Genomic DNA, 24,724 nt, shown 5'->3' on the forward strand with positions numbered 1-24,724 from the left:
TCCACTCCATATTCTCAGATGTATCTACACCTGCTTCAGTTTATGGTGGAGAAGACCCAGGGTTGCAAGCATAGGCTTCTCTATCTGCATAAGGCAGAGTTTGGGATGGAGAATGAAACTTTGGGGGTCATAAACAACTGCCTAATATTTCGTTTTTACACCTCTCACCCAGTCCCATAAATGAACCCAAACCTTTGAGATGCTCAGGCACCATACTGGCAACCCCAGTCACCCCATGTATCTGACATGCATTTATCTGCTATTGCAAATCACAAGAAGCAGGTTCCCACATGATCTCCTGGTACTTCCTTCTCAGAAACTGAAATTACCAGCAATAAAAACCACAAACTGAGTGTTCAGAGCCCTGGAGCCCACTAGCCTACAGTATCCACAGGACACATATAAGATACAGTGAACTGCAGAATAGCCCAGTCAGCATTAAGCCTTTGGGACACCCTTTGGGTATCTGTACCATAAATCACGGTCTTCAAATGAATCTGGATTCTAAAACTCCAAACTAACCTCTGCAATGAGCAGAGCAGGCCAAAGTCCCACCCCCAAAATCAAACCTTAAGGTTAGCCCATAACTGCTCTTGAAATCAAGTTGTGATCACATGGAGCTACCACTCTGTTTGTATTTCCATTTGTTTATTTTGTCAGCTGGCAAACTCATTCTCCAGCTTTTTTTTTTTTTTTTTTTTAAACCACACCCTTTCCCAATGGAAGCCTTCAAATACTTCCATCTCAGAGCCCAATCAGAGTGAAATGCTATCTCCAGGATCCACCTCAGAGCCCAATCAGAGTGAAATGCTATCTCCAGGATCCACCTCAGAGCCCAATCAGAGTGAAATGCTATCTCCAGGATACATCTCAGAGAAGAGACATGAAAAACTCATCACTTCAGGCTGCAAGAAAATCAAACTCTTCAAAATTCCATGTAGCACATGAGAATTTTTAGTTTTCACCTGACTTCCAGGCCCAACGAAGAGCAGGAAAACAGCTCAGGTTATGACACCCCCCTCCCCAAATGTGCAATATGTTCTCCCCTGTCTTTTTGCTGGGAGAACGGGCAGTGACTTGGCAATGGGGAGGGTAGTACCTGTTATAAGGAAGTTGCCATGCTCCTCCAAAGGTTCACTGTATTTCCTAACTACGTGGTTCAAACCCAGGTCTAACTCATAAAATGTCAGGGTCTGTTGGGTGTTAGCTGCTGCTTCTCCCGTTGGATCGTTGTCAGCTTCCTGGAAAAATAGTGCACAAATATTTTGTCTACAGCCAGCAACATTATCTGTACATTTAAAGGAAAAGAAATCTTATGAAGTCTCTGGAATGGTGTTATACTCATTAACAACCACAACAGCAATTCAAAGATAACACAGGACTCGATCTTGAAAAGCATTCAGCATCCACCACTGCCACTGAAGTCAATGGAAGCTGAAGGCACAGCACCTCAAAGGATCAAGACCACAGGCAGCAAATGGGAAGTAACTGGGTAGAATTATTGTCAGAGGCAGACACATAGGCAGCGCTGGTTAGTTGCAACACGTAACTGTAAAAACAGCTGCCTTTGCAGCTAGATATGCTGAGAAACACCTTACACTGATTTTCAATGTTCCCCTAGCTGCCAGCTATGGTATCACTAGCCCCCTGGCGGGACGGAAGAGATTCTAGGGCACATTTGAAACCACAATGCATAGTTGTTACACTATGACACGCAATTTTATTTTGCATAAAATCATTCATGCACATTCTCTCCCAAAATGCACCACCATTATTAATTTCCTGAACACCAGAAATATGCTCAGTGCTGTAACAACTTAAAGAGAGAGGACTCCCGATTCAATGAGTTTACAGACAATGCCGCTATACCTGGGGCGGTAATTCTGGTGGATCGCTAACTGAAAGCTTGAGAGGGGAAGTGTGTTTGGAAGAGAAATGCGAGTGAAGGGCGGGGTACTGCTGCAGCAGAGGGAGGCAGTTCTAAACATGAACAGTAGCACTGGAATGAAGTGCAAAGGCCAGAGTGAGACGAAAATACAAAACGAGCATTGAGGGCTGTAGTTCACAGTTTAGTAACAGAAGGACCAAGCAATTAAGAGGATTTCAGCTAATACTGGCACTGAGACTGACAGTCAATGCGCAGAGACCCAGGGAGGTTGTCCCAGACAGCTAGCACGGCAGAGAAGGCTTGACATAAGTGGACACACTAGGTGAAGGGACAGAGAGGAAGGAGACCGAACTAGCTGAGCAGAGAGAGTAGGGTAAGAGACAAGAACCTCGTCCCTGGTTACCTCATAGTCCATCTCCAGACAAGCAAACATTGGGTTTTCAAACCCCACATCTACTCCCACCACGTGGTAGACCAAGGTGTTGGCCTTGTGGGCTTCCAGTGGGGAAGAAATGGTGAGCCGGGCAGCTGCATCTCTGTTCAGGATGTATACCAGCTTCTGTTTCTCAATGGCACCTGCAGGGAACAACAATGCATAAAATACCTAGATTGGGGACGCAAAGCTGAAGACAACTGCACCGGCACCAGCCTTTGCACAAAAACTGCCAACTGACAGCCTTGCAGGGTTACAGAAACGTAACATCTTGTCCCATAATTTCCCTATCACACTTAAGTTTATGTCAACTTCCTAACTGCAGTATTTAAAATCTTTCAGAATGACTCAGTGACTCAGGCACAGGTTAACCGTGCAGGTGACCTTCTTAAGCTCCACTCACGCAAACCGCAACTCAAGGTATGTTCAGTTCGCAGGCGAAAATCTGCAGCAGTATCTGCCTGAGGAGCCCAACTCCTTGGCAAAACATGCAGCCACAGTAGCTAACAGATGAGGAAAGAGTAGCAGCTATGAAACGAAAGGGAAACAGTCCCATGGAAACCCTCCCAAATTGCACTGTAATTGAGGTATGCGTTTCTTTGCTGATACACAGCGCACACAGTCATTTACTGAGCAAGTCCTGCTCTCAGCTGTCACCCTGAATAACAGGTGAATTGTACTATGCTACCTTCAGGTTAAAAGGAAGCAAGCAGCTTCCGTCCAAGCCAGTCTTGTCATTATTTTCACTAGAATAGAGTTGTTGAGCTGCCTGGTAATGCAAACCCTGAAAGGTGGAATAATCTAAGCGTTTATACCTGTAGGGCCTGATCAGAAATGCACAGCTGTCTCCATAGGTAATCTCAGAGAAGAGACATGAATTCATATCATCATTTCAGGCAGAGGACGCTGGCTGCACCATGACTGGGCTGTCTGCATCCCAACTTCCCTTTTTCCAATCATCGTCCTCAAATGGGTTCTTTGCTGACCACTACCTGAGCAGGTTTCTTTCCAACACTGTTTTGGCCCAATTTTTGGTACTCATTTGTGCAATCATGACAATAGGTAGGAACAATTCCAAACACCTGGACGTTTCATTCCAAAGGCTGGAATTGAATGAAATGCCTGCATGAAAAGCACTTGAGACTACAGCTGAGAAGCAGGCTGCAAAAACGGTCATCCTTGAAGTAAGGAAAAGGCAAAGCAACAATTCCAAGGAGAATCAGCTTCCCCCACTCATTTCTTTAACTGCTACAACTAAGGGGCCAGTACAGATCCCCACTGACTTACTGATCATGACAGCACGGCCCTTTGGGTCCACAGCCAAGAACTGGCCAGGAACGATTCTGCGACAGCCACTCTTGCCAAAGGTTTCCTGGTGAATCTTCTCAAACATGTTCTTGGAAGGCTGGTACTCCAGGATAACGATGCGACCCGAATCACTACCCACCACGATATAATCTTTGGTTCCACCTGTCAGTCTGAAGGCCATGAGGGAACGAATGACTCCAAACACTTCCACTGTCAGCAAGGTGTGTACTTTCCCTGTGTTTGGATCAGGGCGGAGCAACTCCAGGATCTTCCCCCGGGAAACAACAATTTCCTGTTGTTTGGTTCCTAAGAAGCCAAAGTCATGAGAAACTTATCACCAACTATAAGTTAGGAGATGTAAAAACCAGGAAATTCAAAGTGCCTTTCAAACATTAATCACCAAAGCAAGTCTCACAACCTCCAGAGTATTCCAAGTATCCAGTTTATAGATCAGAAAACTGAGGCACAGAGAACATAAGAACGGCCGTACTGGGTTCATCTAGCCCAGTATCCTGTGACAGTGGCCAATGCCAGGTGCCCCAGAGGGAGTGAACCTGACAGGTAATGATCAAGTGATCTCTCTCCTGCCATCCATCTTCACCCTCTGACAAACAGAGGCTAGGGACACCATTCCTTACCCATCCTGGCTAATAGCCATTAATGGACTTAACCTCCATGAATTTATACAGTTCTCTTTTAAACCCTGTTATAGTCCTAGCCTTCACAACCTCCTCAGGCAAGGAGTTCCACAGGTTGACTGTGCGCTGTGTGAAGAAGAACTTCCTTGTATTTGTTTTAAACCTGCAGCCTATTCATTTCATTTGGTGGCCCCTAGTTCTTGTATTATGGGAATAAGTAAATAACTTTTCCTTATCTACTTTCTCCACATCGCTCATGATTTTATAGACCTCTATCATATCCCCCTTAGTCTCCTCTTTTCCAAGCTGAAAAGTCCTACCTCTAATCTCTCCTCATATGGGACCCGTTCCAAACCCCTAATCATTTTAGTTGCCCTTCTCTGAAGCTTTTCTAGTGCCAGATGAGGAGACAACTGTACGCAGTATTCGAGATGTGGGCGTACCATCGATTTATATAAGGGCAATAATATATTCTCCATCTTATTCTCTATCTCCTTTTTAATGATTCCTAACATTCTGTTTGCTTTTTTGACTGCCTCTGTACACTGCGTGGACATCTTCAGAGAACTATCCACGATGACTCCAAGATCTTTTTCCTGATTCGTTGTAGCTAAATTAGCCCCCATCATATATATATGGGGTTATTTTTTTTAATGGTTTAATTAAGGCCCCACAAATTCAGTGAGAAAACCAGGATCTGAACTTGTAAGTTCCTGGATCCAAGTTCTTTCTCAAGACCAAATCTTTCCTTCAAATTGCAGCTTCTTAGTCAACCCAGGTAGCAGCACTAATAGGAGCGGAACCTCGATGAAAAACTAATACTGTAGCTAAGTAGCTTATAACTGAAAAGATCTTCTTTGCTTCAGCCTGAAAGTCCCCTAGTCAGGGGAGCAGAGATTACCTGAGAAATTGCCATGGATGGCATAGCTGATGCCAGTGGCTCGCTGCAACGTTAAATTGTAAAGGAACATGGTGGCGACAGATCACTTCACTCATGCGTCTCACTTATTGAGTCGGCTGTGAACAAAACAGCAACAAAAATTAAGAATATGCCTTATGCAAAACAGGATCTACATTAAAAAAGTACATTGTGTCAGCCCAAAGGAACAGCATTAACAGCCTGTGTTTCTGTGCCCCAGACACAATTTTGAGATTGCATGAATCATCTTATTCTAACTGGCCAACATTCACGGACCTTACAAACACTGATGAATCAGGACTCCCCCCTCCGCCCAGCCTTCTCTGTACTCATGAGATTATCCCTATTTTAACAATAGGAAAACTTGCTCAAAGCCACAAACTTCCAAGTCAGAGCCAAGATTAGAACTTGGGTGTTCCTGGTTCTTCATTCCATGGCTCAGTCCACTAGATCAAGTCAGCTATTCACTGAAAGCCCTAGCTTCCTACTCTAGTTATTTAGGGATTTCACTTTAAAAGACATTTAGTTCCTTTTTAAACAAAGATAGCAGGTCAGCTTTTTTTTTTTTTTTTTGGTCCTTTAGGCTGACTCTGACGTTTCCATCCATGTCACACTCATTTAGAAGGAACGAAGGATAAACCTGGTAATTTGTTGCAGAAATTATTAGCCTAAAGTGATTTTTTAATGCAATTTACAATCTAAGTTTAGGACAGACTAGGAGCTGCATAAAAACTGACATACTAGCTTTGTTTGATTCTGCAGGCACCTGACTTGAGTGACAAGCACAAATTGCACAGGCCCTTGGCTACGCTCTTGCAAGGACAAGCTGTCAAAAGTGACTTCAGTCCTGGTTCCCTGTGTATTTTTACTCCATTCCTGCTTCTGGGGATTTAATAATACCACTAATAATGCCACATCAGTAGCAATCCAAGCACTTTACAGAGGAAGCAAGTGTTATTCTCATGTTACACGTGGAGAAACTAAGACACAGAGAGGTGAAGTGACTTGTCCAAGATCAAGAGATAAGGAAAGAACCCAGGCCTCCTGACTTTCAGTTCAGTGCTCCATTCTCTAGGTCCCTGGGTTTATAGGTAATGGACAAGAATACTGCAGCTCTTGTTTGGAAGTGCTGACAGGAAGGAAAGACTAAATCTGGGCTTCATTTAAAAAAAATTAAAAATAGGTTAGGTTTAATGTTAAGCTCATCAACCTCGATGGCATCATTTTAAATGAGACACTGGTTACAGATCACAGCCATCAGTGGCCAGCTGGCAATACAACACAAACTCCTAGCATAGACAAGCAAAGCTGCTATGTTCATCAGTGGAGTTCACCCTTTGCTTGAAACTGGGGTAAGCTGTACCAGTGAAAATTGTGGCTTAGAGCAGTTTACCCTGGCTGCCCTGTACTGTAGAAACCCAGCCTGAAATTCTTATTTCTACCGGTAGATAAGGGGAAAGGGGCAGCAGCTTCCATCTAAATTAAAGAGACAACATAAAGATTGTGGATGGCTCTGTGGATATGGGGAAAGTGGTGGATGTGATATATCTTGACTTGAGCAAAGCTTCTGATATTGTCTCCCACAGTATTCTTGCCAGCAAGTTAAAGTATGGATTGGATGAATGGACTATAAGGTGGATAGAAAGCTGGCTAGATTGTCAGGCTCAACGGGTAGGGATCAATGGCTCGATGTCTAGTTGGCAGCCGGTATCAAGCGGAGTGCCCCAGGGCTCAGTCCTGGGGCCAGTTTTGTTCAACATATTTATTAATGATCTGGATGACAGGATTAATTGCACTCTCAACAAGTTCGCAGATGACACTAAACTGGGAGGAGAAGTAGATACGCTGGAGGGTAGGGACAGGGTCCAGAGTGACCTAGACAAATTGGAGGATTGGGCCAAAAGAAATCGGATGAGGTTCAACAAGGACAAGTGCAGAGTCCTGCACTTTGGAAGGAAGAATCCCATGCACTGCTACAGACTAGGGACCGAGTGACTATTGGAATGGGTTACCTAGGGAGATGGTGGAATCTCCTTCTTTAGAGGTTTTTAAGTCCCAGCTTGACAAAGCCCTGGCTGGGATGATTTATTTGGTGTTGGTTCTACTTTGAGCAGGGGGTGGGACTAGATGACCTCCTGAGGTATCTTCCAACCCTAATATTCTATGATTCTATGATTACAATCTTGTTGGGAAGTCTGTAACCTATGATAGTTACAAGCAGCACCTAAGACATTACAACTAAAAACACAGAGATTTTTAAAAATTATTTTCCGGTTGTGCATTTCAGCACCCTTTGTGTGGTCAGTTCCACTTCCCCAGGGGAGACCAAGATTCCACTGTGTGTGGGTCTTTCACACAGCAACAGAGGAAAGAAAAACGTTTAGAACAACAACAAAATAGTTCCCAGCGATAATAAAACCACAAAACACAGCAGTGACTCAGCGCCTGCAGCTATTCTTAAAAGCAGACTCGATTTTCAAGCTACTAGGGACCCTTTAATAAAGCCCTGGAGGAACAAGGGCACCCTCCCACGGAAATATTTGTCTTCAGGCACCTCCAGGGAGTCACCCTGTTTATGGAGGAGGCCTGGCTTCTCCCGGGGAACACAAAAGTCAGGCAAGATTGGTCACCTCTTCACTGTGAGGCAGCACACACAGGAACAGCACCAGGCAGACACATGCAATCAAAGCACCCAAAGGCCATTCAAAAAGGGAGGGAGGGAAGGAAGGAAGGAAGGGGGGAGGGATAGCGCAGGAAGGTTTGAGCATTGGCCTGCTAAACCCAGGGTTGTGAGTTCAATCCTTGAGGGGGCCACTTAGGGATCTGGGGCAAAATCAGTACTTGGTCCTGCTAGTGAAGGCAGGGGGCTGGACTCGATGACCTTTCGGGGTCCCTTCCAGCTCTAGGACAGAGGTATCTCTCCATATATTTAAGGCTCGCCGCTTCCCCACCCCAGCCCCGTCTTGCTTCCTTTCCCCACCGGTGTTCAATGCTCAGCTCCCCTCTTCCCCATTGTTCCGCGCGCACTCCCCCCACTTGCCCCCTCCCCTTCCCACGTGCGGCTCCCGCCGGTACAGCCTGCGCTCACCTCCGTCTGCACGACCTGACCTCCCCTCCCCTCCCGCGAGGGCTCCCCGCGCTCCCCTCCCCCGCCCGGAGCGGAAGGGGCCGCAGAACCAGGACGGTTACAGGGCGCGCTCGCGGAGCCCAGCGCGGCCGATACCCCGCCCCACAGTCACCGCACGTCGCGCTCCCCTACCCGGCGCTACGGCGCAGGCTGCGGCGGCTCTCACCGCGCGGGATGGCGGCGGATTCGCTCGCTCCCCCTAGGCCGCCAGCCTGCCAACCCGCTCCGCCATCGATCCAGCGCGCGCCCTGCCGTGCCCCGCCCCCAGGGGCTTCCGACGGGCCCGGCGCGCGCGACGCGAGGCTGTCCGCTCAACGCCTGAACGAACCCAACACAAGGACGAAGCAATTCCAGCCGGGCTCCTATCCCGCCGCTTTCGGCCCCCCGGAGACCTTCGCTCCGCGTCGCCAACCCAAACCGAGAGGCCTCGCGAGCATGCGCCACTCAGGCACCAATTAGGACAGCCCTAACCGCCGAACGGACCGCACCGCCGGGGCCTCGGCGGCTCTTCCGGAAGTGACGGTGTCACCCGGAACCAAAGATGGCGGCGGCTGGCTCGGGCCTGAGGTTGCCAGTGGGGGAAGGAGGCGGCGGCGCCTCGTCACTGTCTATGGAGCGGATCCGCTCGCTCACCGACCTGCCAGAGCTGGAGGCCGCCTACAGCCGCCTGTGCGGGGAGGAGGTGGGGCAGCTCCGCCCAGCGCCGGGTCCCGGGTCTGCCCCGCGCCCCCTCCGGGAGTCGGGTCCCTGGGACAGGAGAAGAGGTCCCGATCTGATTCCTTTTCCTTTGCGGGAGAACCGCGAGGTGTTCTTCGAAACGCTCGCGAGAAGTGCAGCTCGGTGTCCTGGCTGCCTCGCCCTGTCACTGACCTCCTCTGACGGCGCTTTGAGATCTGCTGAGACGCCTCGCTAAAGCGCTGCAGGGAATCACCTGCATCTCGTTTGGAGGGAAAACATCAGTGTCTCTGGCTTACCTGAGGGGGGGGAGGTGACTTTCCAAAATTAACACACAGCCGTTTCTATGTAGGTGACTTTAGTGCCGCTGTCGTCATGTTATTCAAGTATTCCCACTCCCTCTGCCCCCGATGTGGTGGTGATGTAGCCTCTGACCAGAAAGACTGGATGTCTCTTTGCCAGAACTTCATTAGATGGCCAGGAAAGATTGCTACAATGTTAACTGCTTCTTTGACCACCTGTTACAGCCCTGACAGGCTGATTCTATTGCCTCTGCAGCAATCACATCCTCTAAGCCCCGGAGCACATTGCTGAACTCTGATTCCCTCATGTAGGCAGCTTGGTCACCTGTACCTTGGGCAGAGGTGATCTTTTTTTAAAAGTTGTATGATAGAGACCCCCCCGCCTGCCCCAGAATTGGCCTTGGAAAAGAGACTGGGGTGTAAGCGTAGTCCGATGAGGATGGATTGCTGGGCTTTTGAAGGATTGCACTGTGAGTTGAACTCTCAGAAGCTTTAGTGCCCTGCTCGGCTCATGCTCCTGGTTTGAGAGTTTGGTTCTTAGCTAGTGGCGTTGATGATCGGTCTGAAAGGGGCATGAAGTGACGTGGGGCTGCTTTCTTTTTCAGAAAGGGGTGGAGGAAGAGCTGGAGGCACTCCTGGAACAACAGAGTACCATAGAGAGCAAGATAGTCGCCCTTCATCGCCTGGGGTGAGTAGTTCACCACTTTAATCCTGCTTGTGTGAAGCTAGTACCATGTGATCTGATGCTTTGATTTGAAAAGAAAAAGAAAGTAAGCAAGCTGTAGTGTCAACTGGATCTCAAATTCTTCCTTGTAGTGTTACCTTACGCTGTTCAGCAGCTGCTTCGTTCTACCACAGATGAAGCTGCATGTCAGTGTGGGGAAGTATCAGGGGTTTCTCCTCCCTTGGTGTTCACACCTCAACGGCTAGCAGAGCACCTCGCCCTCCCTGACTGAACTAACCTCGTTATCTCCACACTGATTTATACCTGCCTCTGAAAATTTCCATTACATGCATCTAACAAAGTGGGTATTCACCCATGAAAGTTTATGCTCCAATACATCGGTTAGTCTTAAAGGTGCCACAGGACCCTCTGTTGCTTTTTAGTGTGGGGAAGCAATTTCTGTCTGGAAAGCACTTTGAAATGAAAGGTACATGAAAAAGAATTATACAGCATTAGTTTGGGGTGAGAAAAAATAGTGATACTCTCTTGTGATGTGACCACAAAATGAGCTGCCAATTCACAATAGATTGTGAAGTTCTTCATAATCATCTAACTCTTCTTTGATCAGTAGTGAAATGGTAAACAAAGATTACATTCAGATTGTTAACAGTAGGCTTAAGAGTTAACCATCAATTTATCTGAATGGAAATAGCATGCCTCTTGAGCTCTGTTGTTTCAGGCTGTCTGTAGACATGTGCAGACTTCACTGCATCTACTTACCTCTAGTTCATTTTGTAAGTTATTTTTATGACCATAAGAGCTAGATTCTCAATTCTATTTAATAAAAGCTTGGATTCTGGAATACGAGATGGCAGTTCCACAAAACACAAGGCCAGCACATCAATCCGACTCCACACACCCTTTTACTGCAAGGGAGACGGCCATTGGTCAGGCCTGGATGTGCTGCTGTCTTCTAGATCTCACTCTTGGATTTGGCCTCTTGCCTCAGTGAAAGTACGCAGCAGTTCATGAGGGGTGGTGCTGGCAGATGCAAGTGCCTGTGTGGGGAGATACATTGCAGAATGTACTGCTACTTCATATCCGCTTTCATATGTATGACCAATGTTCCCTGCATCTGTTTCCAGTCCTAACCTGCAGCTGATTGAGGGGGATGCCAGACAGTTATCTGGGATGATCACCTTCACTTGTAACCTGGCTGAGAACGTCAGCAGTAAAGTTCGGCAGCTTGATCTTGCCAAGGTAACGAGACAATGTGGGAGCTCTGTGCTGAGCTCTCTTTCTGCTGTGTGTGGGTGAGCAGATGAGCAAGTACTGCATTTAACAGATAGCGGAGCATGTGACGAACTGGGACTGTTCTTAATGTGGTCTTTGAATGCTGAGTGGGGAGTGTTGGCCTGGGAAGGCAGGGGGGTTTGGCTGGGACGGTCTGCATTGGGGGATGGGAGACTGGCCTTGAAGGAAGATACCTGAGCATGTAATGTGAGAACCCAGGAAGGGGGTTGGAGGCGAGGTGACACCTTTGCCTGGGAAACTGGACAAAGGCTGGAGAAGGAGCTGGGGGGTGGCTGGGTGAGAGACGCTGGAGGGAGTTGGAGTTTCAGGAGCTGGCTGGTGTAATGGAGGGGAGACCGGACGGGGCTCTGACCCCCCAATGGGGCGGTGGTTCCCCTGGGACTCCAAGGTGGACCTAATTGGGGGGGATCCTGTTGTCTGTGCCTGCAAGACCTGTCTTGGACGTGTTCCTGTGATCTAAATAAACCTGCTGCTTTACTGGCTGGCTGAGAGTCATGGTGAATCGCAGGAAACCGGGGGTGCAGGGCCTTGCATCCCCCACACTCCGTGACAGAGCATGAGCTCTTCACCTGCATGTGGGAAGAGAGGAGCCGAAGCTGAGCCCTGATTTGTTCTGGGTTTGTACTGCACCTAGCATTGCAGGGTCCTGGTACCTCCTTTGGGCTCCTAGGCAGTACCAATGTACAAGTAATATAATAGGAAAACTGTTTATCAGAGCTGGTCAGATATCGTTCCTCCCTTTCTCACTCCTCATAGGTTGAGACAATGGAGGTAGACATGGACCTCAGAGGTCCATGCTGTAGTCTGGACCTGCCATATTCTTTGTACAGAGGTAGATTTAAAGATTGCACGCTGACACCTGTAATCTGCAGATCAGCCTCTCGGCTAAAGGTGTGTGAGCTGTCATCTGCTCTGTTCTGTGCAAATTAGGGGTGGCTCTTGAGTACAATCCAGATTTTGGGTGGACAGACTTGGGGCCCTTCTTCCTTTAAGGTCATCCATCACAATTCTCCAAGCAGCTCAAGCTTCTCATCCAACTAGTTGCTGACCTGATAGCGAAGTAGCCCCTCCATCTCTGGCAGCCGTCTCTCCTTCCCCTCCTGCTGTACTCTCTCCTCTCTCGAGTTCTGTTTCTCTGGCCCAGTCACGGAAGGGGAGTCTTAACTGCTGTTTGTCTTGCAGAACCGCCTCTATCAGGCCATCCAGAGAGCTGATGATATCTTGGACTTGAAGTTCTGCATGGATGGGGTTCAAACAGCATTGAGAAATGAAGACTATGAACAAGCAGCTGCTCATATCCACCGCTACTTGTCTTTGGACAAATCGGTCATTGAGCTGAGCCGGCAGGGCCAGGAAGGTAGGTGCTGTCCAGGTGTAGCTGTTTAGTAAAATAACCTGAGTACTCTTGCTTTTTGAGGCTCTAACTTTGTCCAGTGCTAAAGAAACTTTGAAGCCAACGGGTGTGTTGGCAGCTCCTGCAGGTAGCTGTTTACATGGAAATGTCTGAATACTTCTGAGATATAGTTAGGTTAAAATATTACCGGGGGGAAAGCTGACGTGCTGAGGCGGCTAGTTACTGAAAAGGCCACTGAAGTCAGACTAGATAATCATAATGGCCCCTTCTGGCCCTAAATCTATGCAGACTGCCACACACGTAGAGTTACTGACTTGGGGCTTGACGAGCTTGGCAGCCACTTACTAACCAGCGGGCTAAATGCACTAATCAGTGGTGCATGAGAGAAAAGAGGGGAGGAAGGATGCTCATCAGTGAGGGCCCAGTGCAGCATCATGGTGTGATGCCCTGGGGCTGCTGGAATACCTGTTAGGAGCTTGTCCCTGAATTCTGCTCTATAGTTTAATTTCTTATGTTAAATCACTGGTTTGTAGGTGTCTGATAAAGTTGAATTGTGTGCGGTGACCCAGCTAGGCTATGCTAACAGTGAGGCAAGGCAGATGCAAACCAAGACAAAAGGGATCATTTAAAATGTTTAGAACTTAATAAAGGAAAACCCCCCAAATTGTCCCAAGTACTTACTACATATAGTAATAACTTATAGGTTACCAGCATGTTAATCTTTGTGAGCTTGTACATGCTACTCTTCCTTACTCTGCAGTTAATATTAAATGCATTGTTATTAACAAGAACAAAAGAATCACTCAACAATAGACTGTGTCACTTCAGGGAAGAATCAACTTTTCTTCTCCTTGGCTGTAAGTTCAGCTCCACTCTTGCTGTCCTGTTCTTTGCTTCTCTTCGACTTTTAGTGCTCTGTAGATTCAATGTTCTTGAGGGTGTACCTCTTTCCACTGAGTTTATGCACAAATTGAGTTTCTTTACCTTGTGGGCCCTCACTTGTCCATTAGGCCCCTTTGAACTGTATCCTTCAACAGATGTTCAAACAGTCCCTCTCTCTATTCATGTCCTTTAGGGCCCTTGAGGGTGGGCTTCTCACTTACTGTTTTCGGGATCTGTTTTCATCTAATACAGCTTTTTGATCAATTATCTTGTCTCAGAACCCACTCAATGTCAACCCAGGTTTGATTTACCACGAAGGCAACGTACCAGACATGGAATTTGTGCTGCAGCTGAATTTCAGTGGCATTTTAGAGACAGTCCACTAGGTCAGTGTGGGCAGTCACAAACCATGACACACATTGTTGAGGACTACAAAATGTGGCTTGGCTTGAACATACACCTAATACATTTGATCAGTTCCCTTTTTACCAATTCCTATTTCCTTTCAGGTTTTTCCCAGATCTGGTTTTTTTCCTGCTTCTTTTGATCCTGAAATCTTTCCTATTTTTCTTTCTTTTCTCCTTCTCACTTCCCAGTCCCCTGTTTTTATTCTCCTGTTCCTTTCTTTTGCCCCCTCACGTCCTACCCCAGCGCCAGTTCATCTGCTTGCTCAGCGTCTAGCTGCTTCTCCTTCCCTCCTTATCTAACTGCTTTTTCCAACTGCCCCTGTTGGGCAGATTCCAAGCCCCCTCCCCGGCTCAAGCTGCCCTCTCATTGGCTGTCTCTCCAGGACAGCATTCTGTGCTGTTGCACCACAGATGCAGCAGGTGGTAGTGCCAAGCTCAGGGTGACTCCTTGCCCTCTGGCTTCTGGAAGGGGGGGACGCTCTTTCTCCTCTCCCTGCCCTCTATTATTCAGACTTTCCTATGTGCTGCTTTTGAAGAGGGCCCTGTCTCTTCTGCTCCCCTCTCTTGCATTTCTGGGGTCCTTGTGAATAGCTCCAGTGTCTGCCGGGGCTGCAGCTCTGAGTTTTTCCCCAAGCGGCAGCAGAATAAGACTGATTGTTTTCAGTTTCCCGGCTGCCCACAAGGTGCTGAATAGCAGCAGCAAAATCTAGCGGAGTCTTGCCAATCTCCTGCTGCTGCTAGTTGGGGAGGCTCTGAGCTGTGGGGACGCTGCAGCTGTCTGGGTGCAGTCTCAGGCAGCACTTGGCAATGAAAGCTTTCCGGGTGTGCCGCGGATGAGCCGAATGGCTTGTAAATCCTCTTGTCGCCTTTTGTTTTTTAAATTGTGCAGCAGTTGATGCGTTAGTGCTCTGCCCCATCCAGTCTCACCGAGAGAAATTTCTTACTGGCTGGAGAGTGCATTTGTAAAGCCCTTTCTGTACAGCATCCTGCCAGAGCGCTGATTGGCAGACACCATTCCATGTCTCTGTAATTAGCTGGTCCTAACCCTCTCCACCGCCCTCTGCTCCCATCTGCTATGCCTGGGCATTGGTGGGTTGGGGGGCATGCATTCTGCCCTCTTGCTAAACGTGTGGGGTGCTCATTGGGTGGGGGGGGGGGACTTCCTAAAGAACCAGGATAAACATGGCCAGCAATGTTCCAGTTCACAGCACCTCTGCTGACCCAGGATTAGGCATGTCATGGTATTTCATTGGGATATCAATGGAACATCTGATTGGCCATGCACCGCGGATACGGGGGTGTGGGCCAATAGCGAGAGAGGGAGGGATTAATGATGTTCATCTGAGTTGCTAATGTGTTTTAATCATAATTAGGTTTTCTCTCCAGGCCTTAGGGCACAGGGATTTGATGATCTCAGGGATTTGTGAGCCCCCCGAGCTGGAAGAGTCTGTGTATACACACACCCTTCTCGCCCTTCTTTTTACCTCTAAGCTAAAGGTCCTGGGTGGTTTGGGGGGAGAAATGAATATGAGCCAGGGACCTGTCTCCTTTCAGGCTTTGATGGCTCCTGACTGCCAGCTTGGAGCTGTAGCTACATGGTCCTGGTCCTGAACCTGGTACTAATGCAGTGCTGTGCCCTCTGAACAGGCAGCATAATTGATGCCAACCTGAAGCTCCTGCAGGAGGCAGAGCAGCGCCTGAAGATCATAGTGACTGAGAAATTTGACGTGGCTACGAAGCAGGGAGACCTGCCTCAGGTGGAACGTTTCTTCAAGATCTTCCCCCTGTTGGGCTTACACGAGGAGGGGCTGAGCAAGTTCTCAGAGTATCTCTGCAAACAGGTAATGGGCGCTGCAGGACCCGCCGTGGCCCCTGGGCTGGCCAGAGCACCTCAGAGGAGAGTAAAATCGGGCCTCTGCCAACATGGGTGTTGAGGAATGAGATCTTGGCTCCTGTGCATCTACTAATGGTTGAATCTCTGAGACAAGATTGGGCCTGGTCAGCACTTTCCCTGCTCTTTGTGCTACCAGGTAGGGCTTTTGGGTGACCAGTCACAGATCCCAGGCCCTCACTCTGGCCTTTCTTTCCCCCTCCTTATCTCACTTAGAGACAGCACCGTGCTGCTTGCACTCAGCCTATGGCCAGCGTGGCCCCTCTGCTCCCAGCCCTACTGCACTGCCACATCAGTCAGTTTCTCCGGTGCCATTATATGCCGCGATCTGATTAAATGAGCCCTCGTGGTTAGGCAGATTTCTCCCAGAAAATGAGAACTTAGCATGAGGGGCTCCATCTCCTGCTCCCCGGTTCTAGGTGCTGCTGCGTGGGGCTGTGCCTAGTGCTGTTGCCTGTGGTGGTTCTAGGGAAAAGGAACCAGACTGGATGGGTGGTGGGCGATTATGAAAACCGTGAGGAAGTGGAAAGAGCCCCAACGGGGGAAGACCTGGGAAGGCCTGTGGGGAGAATTGGAAGGAGAGGGAGAACTGGGATGGGGCAGAATGGGGAGGGAAGGGTGAAGAGTGTCTGGAAGGAGGCCACAGTGCATAGAACAGTAGTTCTCAAACTTTTGTCCTGGTGACCCCTTTCACATAGCAGGCCTCTGAGTGCGACCCCCCCCCATATAAATTAAAAACACTTTTTTATATGTTTAACACCATTATAAATGCTGGAGGCAAAGCAGGGTTTGGGGTGGAGGCTGACAGCTCGTGACCCCCCAAGTAATAACCTCGCGACCCCCTCAGGGGTCCCGACCCCCAGTTTAAGAACCCGTGGCATAGAACAAGGTCAGAGGTACAGTTAGGTCAGTCGTTCCCAAACTGGGGTTCGCGAAATGTTACAGGAGGTTCTCGGGGAAAAAATTCCCTACTGGTGCACAAAGCTGTCCTTAGGGACCCTGGGCAGCACAGGGCCAGCAGCCCGGGGCCCCTGAACTTCCAAGAGCTAAGCAGATCAAAGCAAGCGTGTCTATCACACTGAGGAGATTTAAACTTCAAGACTCCTTATAAGAAATGGAAAGGGAGGTGGCTATTTTTTGCTGTTTTTTAAATTAAATAGGCAGCTAGTATTGTTTTTAAAATTATTAAGAAGAACAAGTTTAAGCTTTGTTGTAACGTGCACTGTTTGCCTGAACTGCTCAAGACCTGAATGCTTGTGTAGGAGGAACTCTGAGTTGGCTTCTTAGATACCTTCCTGCTGTTTCACATCTGATACTCCTTGATGAAACATAGGAGCCTCGTCTTAGAACAGGCTTATTCAAAGTGATACAAGCTACAAAAGTGAGATCTTGGAAGAGCATTGCCATCTTCATAGTGTAATAAAAATACTGTAATGATAAATAATAAATAGTGTGTAATAAGCATGTCATAAAAACAACTTTTATATTTCCAAAATCACTGCTTTTATAATTTATACTCAGGTAAAGGAGAAAATCCCTGGAAATATTCTTTTTTTAGGAGGGGGTTCGTGAGACTTGACACTTTGGTGAAAGGGGTTCACAGGTTGTTAACGTTTGGGAACCACTGAGTTAGGTGCATTAGAGATTCCCATGGCCCTTCTCTTTGACCTTCTAGTCTTGGGGGCGAGAGACAGGAAGGGCCTTGCTGCTACTTTCTCTTCACAGAAAGCACTTGGGGTGCCCCCCAGTGGTGTAAAGGGGAATTACAGTCAGGTACCCAGGTGCTGAAGGAAGCCAGGCTGTACAACAATCATTTCATGTCCTGCAGCTCTCTGCACGGGGCGTAAGAGCCCTAGTGAACGGCGTTGGGGGTATTTGCTAGGCTGCCTGTAGCTGAGTTTTCTAGAGGTGAGAAGCTAGGATTTGTCTGCTCTTTTAATAGTGGTTCCTGTTTGCATGGCACAGCCAAATACACCTGTCTCTGCTAGAGATGTAGACTGCCTTACCCCTGGGGTCCCCTCTGCCATCAGACCCAAAGCATTGACACCTGCTCTGTAAGGTCCATGTGTCTTTTCCTGCTGGTGGCAGCAGCAGATGTGGGTAGAGGGAAGGGCTGCATGGGGCAGGAGGGCAAAAGTCTCCCTTGTGGGGGGGCTCTGCCAGAACCATATTGACCCACTCCTTCCCCTGGAGTTTAGGTCGCTAACAAAGCCAAGGAGAACCTGTTACTGGTGATGGAGACGGACATGAGTGACCGTAGGGCTGCAGTCATCTTTGCAGATACACTGACGCTCCTCTTTGAAGGTAATTCCTCCCTGCACTGTTTGTCGGCTGGAAATCTTCCCCGATGGAAGGTGCCCAGACAATGTCAAAGCTCTCATTTCTGGCTGCAGGAGGGCAGAGCAGTGCCGTTTTCCTCTTGTGGTGCTGGAATAAAGTACAAGGGTTGTCAGCCTGGTGACCCAGCTAGGTTGGAGTGCCGTCTGTTTCTGGCCAGCAGGGGGCACTGGGTCTGGAGCTCGCTCTTTGTTCAGTTTTGGCTGGCAGGAGAGGGACTTGTAAAGGACCAGTTGGCTTCCTCCCCCAGGCCCGACTTCTCCTGGAATTTATCCTTCGCAGTCTCTCTCAGCCTAAGGGACTGAACCAGAGCCGGACTGGAAGAGTTGTAGATCTCTGCCTTAGATAGTCAGCTGGATGTGAAGGGGCTTGGCGAACGGGGCGTGGAAGCTGCCCTTTTCTCTTCCTGCTCCCCCGAACAAATTGGTTAGTTGCTGAAGAGTTTTCCAGACACACAGCTCCCCTGCCTCACCTGGCCAGATGAACAAATCCAGCCCATAAGGCCAAAGAGCTGCTGTCCCTCCTGGGCTGATCTCTTGGGTTGGGCTAAGGCAGCTCTTGCCCTCCTTGAGAGTGGAGGGCAAGGGAGTGGGATGTGTGCTGTGCTGTGGGCATCCCAGCGAGGAAAGGACTAGAGTGCTCTGCTGTCATCCCACACTGCGCTGCTGCCAAGCCACTCTCCTGTGTTCGCAGTCTTTGCTGCTGCTGACAGCCCAGCGTGTATCTTCTAGGCTTGCCTGGCAGTGGGGCGAGGTGCAGGAGAACGCAGGGCTGGCTATTCGAGGGGCTGTCTGGGGAAGAAGAGCAGAGTTTGCCTTGAGATGAGTTGCCCAGAGCTAGAACTGTTCTCTTGTAGCATTACAGGTGTGTAGGTGATTGGACTGAGTCTTTGGCATTCAGGATCTGCTTTGGTGCTGGCTGTGGGAAGAGGTTTCCTCTCCAGTTGGCTTAGCTGGTGATTAGGGAGCTGCAGGCAAAGCTTTATACCTGGCGAGTGCGCTTGGTGGCCCACCTGCATCCAGTGCTGGCTGCATTGGCTGGCAGCAAGCGCAACATGCCCTGCTGCTGGGGCTGGGGGTGCATTGAGGCTGGCAGCATGGTTGAGGGGCTGGCCTGTCAGTCTCTGGGGAGGGGGTGGCTTGCCTCCCGTGAAGCGCTGCCTGCGAGTGGCTGCAAGGTATCCGCGGCAGCCCCCAGACGCACGTACTGCAGTGGCTCGGTGAGAGCTAGTGCGAGTAGAAATAGCACCGTAGCCTGGACAGCGGCGGCACGGCTGAGCCATGCCGGGTACCTACCCTCTGCTGCTGATGCCCAGCTGTGACAGTGCTGTTTATACTCCTCCTGGCTCTCGCCGAGCTACCGTCACGTGTATATCCGAGCAGGGGAATCGCAGACCTAGATTGCAAAGGGAGAGAAGGTGGAGGGTTGAACATTGGGGAGGGAGAAGGGCACCCCAGGATGTAGGGGGGTGATGTGAGGATCCCGCCAGCCTGGATTCTGAGCTGCACTTGGGAAGGGGAGGGCCCTTCCTACGCCCTAGATCAGGATGCCACGGCCCAGGTCTTAGTCAGGATTGGGCAATTGCCGTGCCCGGGGCTTCCTACCACCATTAAAGCCACGGAAAATTGCCACCGCTGTCTTCTGGCAGGAATCGCTCGCATCGTGGAGACCCACCAGCCCATAGTGGAGACGTACTATGGGCCAGGGAAGCTGTACACCCTGATCAAGCACTTGCAGGTGGAGTGCGACCGGCAGGTGGAGAAGGTGGTGGACAAGTTCATGACGCAGAGGGACTATCACAGGCAGGTGAGAGCGATGTACAGTGCAGACTGACTGGGCTGCGGCCTAGAGCCAGCTCTGAGCCTCATCCCCAGTGATTCTCTAGCATCCCGTAATCCTTTGCGAATGGATATGCTCCACGGGCCTCGTTGCTGGGCTCTGCATGGCCACGTGGGAAGCCTGGGCTTGGTACCTCACTTTCCAGGCCAGCAGGTTTGAGGCGGCACGCTCAGCCTTGTGAGGAGGGTGCCAACCCTCCAGGATTGAGTTTCCCAGAATTGGCATCGAGCTCCCAGTGACTGTTGAAAGCAATCCAGGAGATTTCAATGGGATATTTTAAGAACATGACGTTATGTCATGTTGGGGGGGGGGAGGGAATCTCCCGGAAGAGCTTCAGTCAGAGTTGGCAACCCCACTTGTGAGTGGGTGGAAGGGACCTGGCTTTACTCCATCACTGCCCTGATGGATGACAGAGTGTCAGGAAGTGGGCATCCGCTCTTTGCCCTGAAGGGCAGCGGCCATGGGACATGAGTGAGGGAAGTGAAGCTGATCCTTTGAGGTTTGACTGGGTGAGCAGGAGAAATCCGGTGGGCGTTCTGAGCTAGACTGTCTCTCTGACTCTTTCAGTGATCCTCCTGCCAGCTACAGCCTGCTGCTAGCTCTCATAGGCACACACCTTTAGAGGCCATCTGCACTCGCTCTGCCTGGCCTAAGTCCTCACTGAGCCCCACAGTGAGTTCAGTTGCTGGGGAACGGGGCATGCAGGTGGGTTGGTTTTCCAGCTGCCCCTCAGCAGGATAGGTCCTATGGGGAACCTAGCATGGGGTTAAGGGCGATGGCGGGCGGAGATGGTGATGGCTCTCCTCTTCTCACAATTGCAGTTCCAGCACGTTCAAAACAGCATGGTGAGAAGTTCAGCTACAGAAAAGATTGAACCAAGGTACAGAAAGTAAAACACTAGCTGCTCTCTTCCTCCACGTTGTTCATCTGGCATTAATGCTGCTTCGCAGGTAGCTAGCACGTTCCATCAACCACCAAAGCATAAAATCCCCTTTGGTGTGTGTCCTTATTGCCCTTTTAGGGTCCGTGCTTCTTTGTTCTGCTTGTTCATTACCTGAAGTATCAGACCTTGACTTCCCTGAAGGCCTCGGGATAGCACAGCACAGGAGGCTGATGCCCGATCTGCCGCTCTGCCGGCCCTCTCTGGTGACTCTTACAGCTGGGGTTAGTGAGCCACCATGGGGTGCTGTGACTTCCCACACGGCAAGTCCATGGCAGAGCCGGAAGCAGAACTCTGGGCTCTGCACAGCGAGATTCTATTGCATCAGTTTCTCTCGAATGAACTGAAATATTTAGTTTCCCCGCTCATTATGGTCTTAAACTTGTCAGTTGCCCCAGATTAAAGCCATTGGCAGTGTACCCAGATACCACGCTGGTGCATGCCCTGTAAATACAGCTGAATCCTTCCCGTGCAGTCGGACATCACTTAGAGCACACACCAAGCTCTGCCATCTCTGAACAGCACACCTACCTTGGTGTGTTTCTATAACTTAACTTCTTTATGAGGGTAGTTTGTTGGCCTATGTCTCAGCGAGGCTAGATTGGCCTGAGGCTCAGTTCCCAACCTGGAGGAGCAGATGTTTGTCCAGTCCCTCCCCTTGGGTGGCCCTCAGGAGTTTAGGCTCCCACCGGCGGAGTTCTCAGGAGCACTGGAAAACACAAGCCTTCCCACCATGTCAAGGTGCAGTCCCTGGGGAAGGCTAGAAATGCATGTAAAAAAAAAACTACAAACATTTTTGTTTTTCAAACAATTTCTTTTTGTGATTGTATATGAGGATTTATTACACTCGCTGTGTGTAACCTTCTTCAGCAAGTCGCTGTGGAACTCGTTGCCAGGGGATGTTGAAGGCCAAAACTATACCTGGGTTCAAAAAAGAATTAGACAAGTTCATCATTGGGATAAGGTCCAGCAATGGCTATTAGCCAAGATGGTCTGGGACACAACCCCGTGCTCTGGGTGTCCCTAAACCTCTGACTGCCAGATGCTGGGACTAGACAACAAAAGATGGAACACCTGCTAATTGCCATATTCTGCCCATTCCCTTTGAAGCATCTGGCATTGGCTACTGTCAGAAGACAGGATACTGGGCTAGATGGACCATTGGTCTGACCCAGCATGGCCATCATGTTCTTCTTTTCTCTGGGCTTTAGCTTTCCCATCTGTAAAATGGGATGATAATATTTCCCGCCCATCAGGTTGGTGGTGAGGCTTTGGGTAAGGCACTGTCTACATTTACGGTGGTGTATAGAGAACATATACTGCACCTCCCTCCAGCAGGGGTAAAAACAGCAGTGTAGGTAGTGAGGCACGGCTTAGGTGAGTGAAGACATGCCAGACCCTTAGGGCACGGACCCATGACAGCTCTCCACATGCCCAAGCGGTGCCTCCCATGGCTACCCTGCTATGTTTAGCAGTGTAGCATCCCTGCTGCAGTGAAAGGCTCTGGCAGAGGGGGCAGCAGGGAAAGACTCCGGCAGCTCCCCGTGCCAGAGCCTTTCACTGCCATGTGTCGTACACACCAGCATGGCTGCAGCCTGCTTTTCGCTGCAGTATGTAGCTACACATCCCCGACGTGCTGCTGCCAGCGTAGACAAGGCTAAAGTAATGTTTGCACGGAGATTTGGATTAGTGATGAAAGGCTCAAGGAGTATCAATTTCCTTTTAAATTACACAAGAAGCTACCTTTTCTTTGCACACTCAATGTGCTGCTCTTTGCATGCAAGTACCATTGTGTGTTTCCTCACCTGCTGAATCCAGACAAACCCCTTGTTATTTGCAGGTGCAGACTAGCTCTTGCCAAGGGTTTGTAAGGCATGTTTGCATACCAGAGCATACATGGAGGGAGCAGTGTCCAGGAGATTCCAGCCCTGGCCGGGCAGAGATCACACCTACTGCTAGGTTTCAGAGTAGCAGCCGTGTTAGTCTGTATCCGCAAAAAGAACAGGAGTACTTGTGGCACCTTAGAGACTAACAAATTTATTAGAGCATAAGCTTTCGTGGACTACAGCCCACTTCTTCGGATGCATATAGAATGGAACATATATTGAGGAGAAATATATACACACATACAGAGAGCATAAACAGGTGGGAGTTGCCCCTCTGCCATGTACATTGGCCAAACCGGACAGTCTCTCCGCAAAAGAATTAATGGACACAAATCTGACATCAGGAATCAAAATACTCAAAAACCAGTGGGAGAACACTTTAACCTGTCTGGTCATTCAGTGACAGACCTGCGGGTGGCTATATTACAACAGAAAAACTTCAAAAACAGACTCCAACGAGAGACTGCTGAGCTAGAATTGATATGCAAACTAGACACAATCAACTCCGGTTTGAATAAGGACTGGGAATGGCTGAGCCATTACAAACATTGACTCTATCTCCCCTTGTAAGTATGCTCACACTTCTTATCAAACTGTCTGTACTGGGCTATCTTGATTATCACTTCAAAAGTTTTTTTTTCTCTTAATTAATTGGCCTCTCAGAGTTGGTAAGACAACTCCCATCTGTTTATGCTCTCTGTATGTGTGTATATATATCTCCTCAATACATGTTCCATTCTATATGCATCCGAAGAAGTGGGCTGTAGTCCACGAAAGCTTATGCTCTAATAAATTTGTTAGTCTCTAAGGTGCCACAAGTACTCCTGTTCTTCTACCTACTGCTAGCTGGGTCTAGTATGACTTCTGTCCCAGCCTATCAATGTTAGTCGCAGCCACCACCATGAAGAACGCTGTTCTTTAATTTTTTTTGCAGAGCTTTTTGATAAATCCATCCTTTGCTCCTTTTGTGCATTATACGTCAGGGTGGTTATTTTGCATGTAAACTGCTTGGTGACCCTGAATTTAATACCGATCAGAATCCCTTTTGCTTCAGGACACAAGAAGTCTCTAACTGCTTGGGGATAGGAGAAACTTCCTCCTTGGGCCCGGCCACTGTAGGTGTCTTGCACCTTTCTCTGAACTATCTGGTGCTGGCCACTCTCAGGTGGCACTCTGGACTGGCTGGACTCCTGGCCTGCTCCAGGCTGGCAGGTCCTGTGTGTTACTACCCATGATAAAGTGGCCAGAAGCAGGTCTCTGCAGTCCTGAGCTCAGCGATGCATTTGAAAGTAAAGGGAATGGCGGGCTGTTCTGAGCCTCCTGCAGACAGCCATCTTGCAGCGCGTTGGCTCTCCCGGCTCCCGCGGGATGAGCATTCATGCTTCTATAGCGTGTGCTGCCTTTGGTTTAGGAAACCAGTGCCCTTCCTTTCCTGGGCTTGCTACATTGTTTCTCACTGTGCCCCTTGCAGGGAACTGGACCCCATTTTAACCGAGGTCACCTTGATGAACGCCCGCAGCGAGCTGTACCTCAGATTTATCAAGAGACGGATTGTCTCGGACTTTGAGGTGGGAGACTCCATGGCCTCGGAGGAGGTAAAGCAAGGTAATCCCTGGAATGCCAGTGCTTCTCTGGCTCCGTCTTTACAGCTCCTCAGTGGGGAGCTGGCTGGGTGAGAGCAGGCACTGCTGTGCAGCGGCTCGTTGAAGGCAGCTTCTGGGATAGCGCTTTGGAGGGCTGGACTGTGCGGCATGGGGACCCCCATTTTCACAACAGCGTTTCATGCTTCCAACCTCCTGCACAGTCTGACCCCTCAGTAGCGCGTCTCTTGGAGCTTGTCATCCTCCTTCACTGTTGGGAGACCGGAAGAGTGGTGTGCACAGGCAACCTGCCCCTCCTCTTCTGCTAGCTGGTTTGGAG

General features: G+C 49.3%; 2 protein-coding genes and 2 non-coding genes across 6 annotated transcripts in view; 1 reads left to right on the forward strand and 3 right to left on the reverse strand.

Annotated features, from left to right (window-relative positions):
• SF3B3 (splicing factor 3b subunit 3) overlaps positions 1–8,591 on the reverse strand; it is a 55,393-nt gene extending 46,802 nt beyond the window's left edge. The window contains exons 1-5 of one of the 2 annotated variants that reach the window (XM_034788924.1): positions 8,446–8,591; positions 5,169–5,284; positions 3,609–3,935; positions 2,292–2,464; positions 1,100–1,241 (exon numbers count right to left, since the gene is read on the reverse strand). In XM_034788924.1, coding sequence (XP_034644815.1) covers positions 1,100–1,241; positions 2,292–2,464; positions 3,609–3,935; positions 5,169–5,238 — 712 coding nt within the window. In that variant the 5' untranslated portion in view covers positions 5,239–5,284; positions 8,446–8,591. The remainder of the gene's footprint in view (positions 1–1,099; positions 1,242–2,291; positions 2,465–3,608; positions 3,936–5,168; positions 5,285–8,445) is intronic. The other variant, XM_034788925.1, reaches the window with a different exon arrangement.
• LOC117886876 lies at positions 832–908 on the reverse strand. The gene has a single exon (XR_004648080.1). It is a non-coding gene; the product is annotated as a small nucleolar RNA SNORD111 (small nucleolar RNA).
• LOC117886875 lies at positions 3,142–3,221 on the reverse strand. The gene has a single exon (XR_004648079.1). It is a non-coding gene; the product is annotated as a small nucleolar RNA SNORD111 (small nucleolar RNA).
• A 222-nt stretch (positions 8,592–8,813) lies between the features above and the next one.
• The window catches only part of COG4 (component of oligomeric golgi complex 4), a 30,863-nt gene continuing 14,952 nt past the window's right edge, over positions 8,814–24,724 (forward strand). The window contains exons 1-9 of one of the 2 annotated variants that reach the window (XM_034788926.1): positions 8,814–8,995; positions 9,896–9,978; positions 11,100–11,214; positions 12,451–12,625; positions 15,559–15,752; positions 18,001–18,106; positions 19,788–19,945; positions 20,800–20,858; positions 24,276–24,409. In XM_034788926.1, the coding sequence (XP_034644817.1) occupies positions 8,855–8,995; positions 9,896–9,978; positions 11,100–11,214; positions 12,451–12,625; positions 15,559–15,752; positions 18,001–18,106; positions 19,788–19,945; positions 20,800–20,858; positions 24,276–24,409 (1,165 nt within the window). In that variant the 5' untranslated portion in view covers positions 8,814–8,854. Of the gene's footprint in view, positions 8,996–9,032; positions 9,337–9,895; positions 9,979–11,099; positions 11,215–12,450; positions 12,626–15,558; positions 15,753–18,000; positions 18,107–19,787; positions 19,946–20,799; positions 20,859–24,275; positions 24,410–24,724 lie in introns of those variants that run through there. The other variant, XM_034788927.1, reaches the window with a different exon arrangement.

This window comes from Trachemys scripta, chromosome 13 (assembly GCF_013100865.1).
Source record: "Trachemys scripta elegans isolate TJP31775 chromosome 13, CAS_Tse_1.0, whole genome shotgun sequence".
Lineage (NCBI taxonomy): Eukaryota > Metazoa > Chordata > Testudines > Emydidae > Trachemys > Trachemys scripta.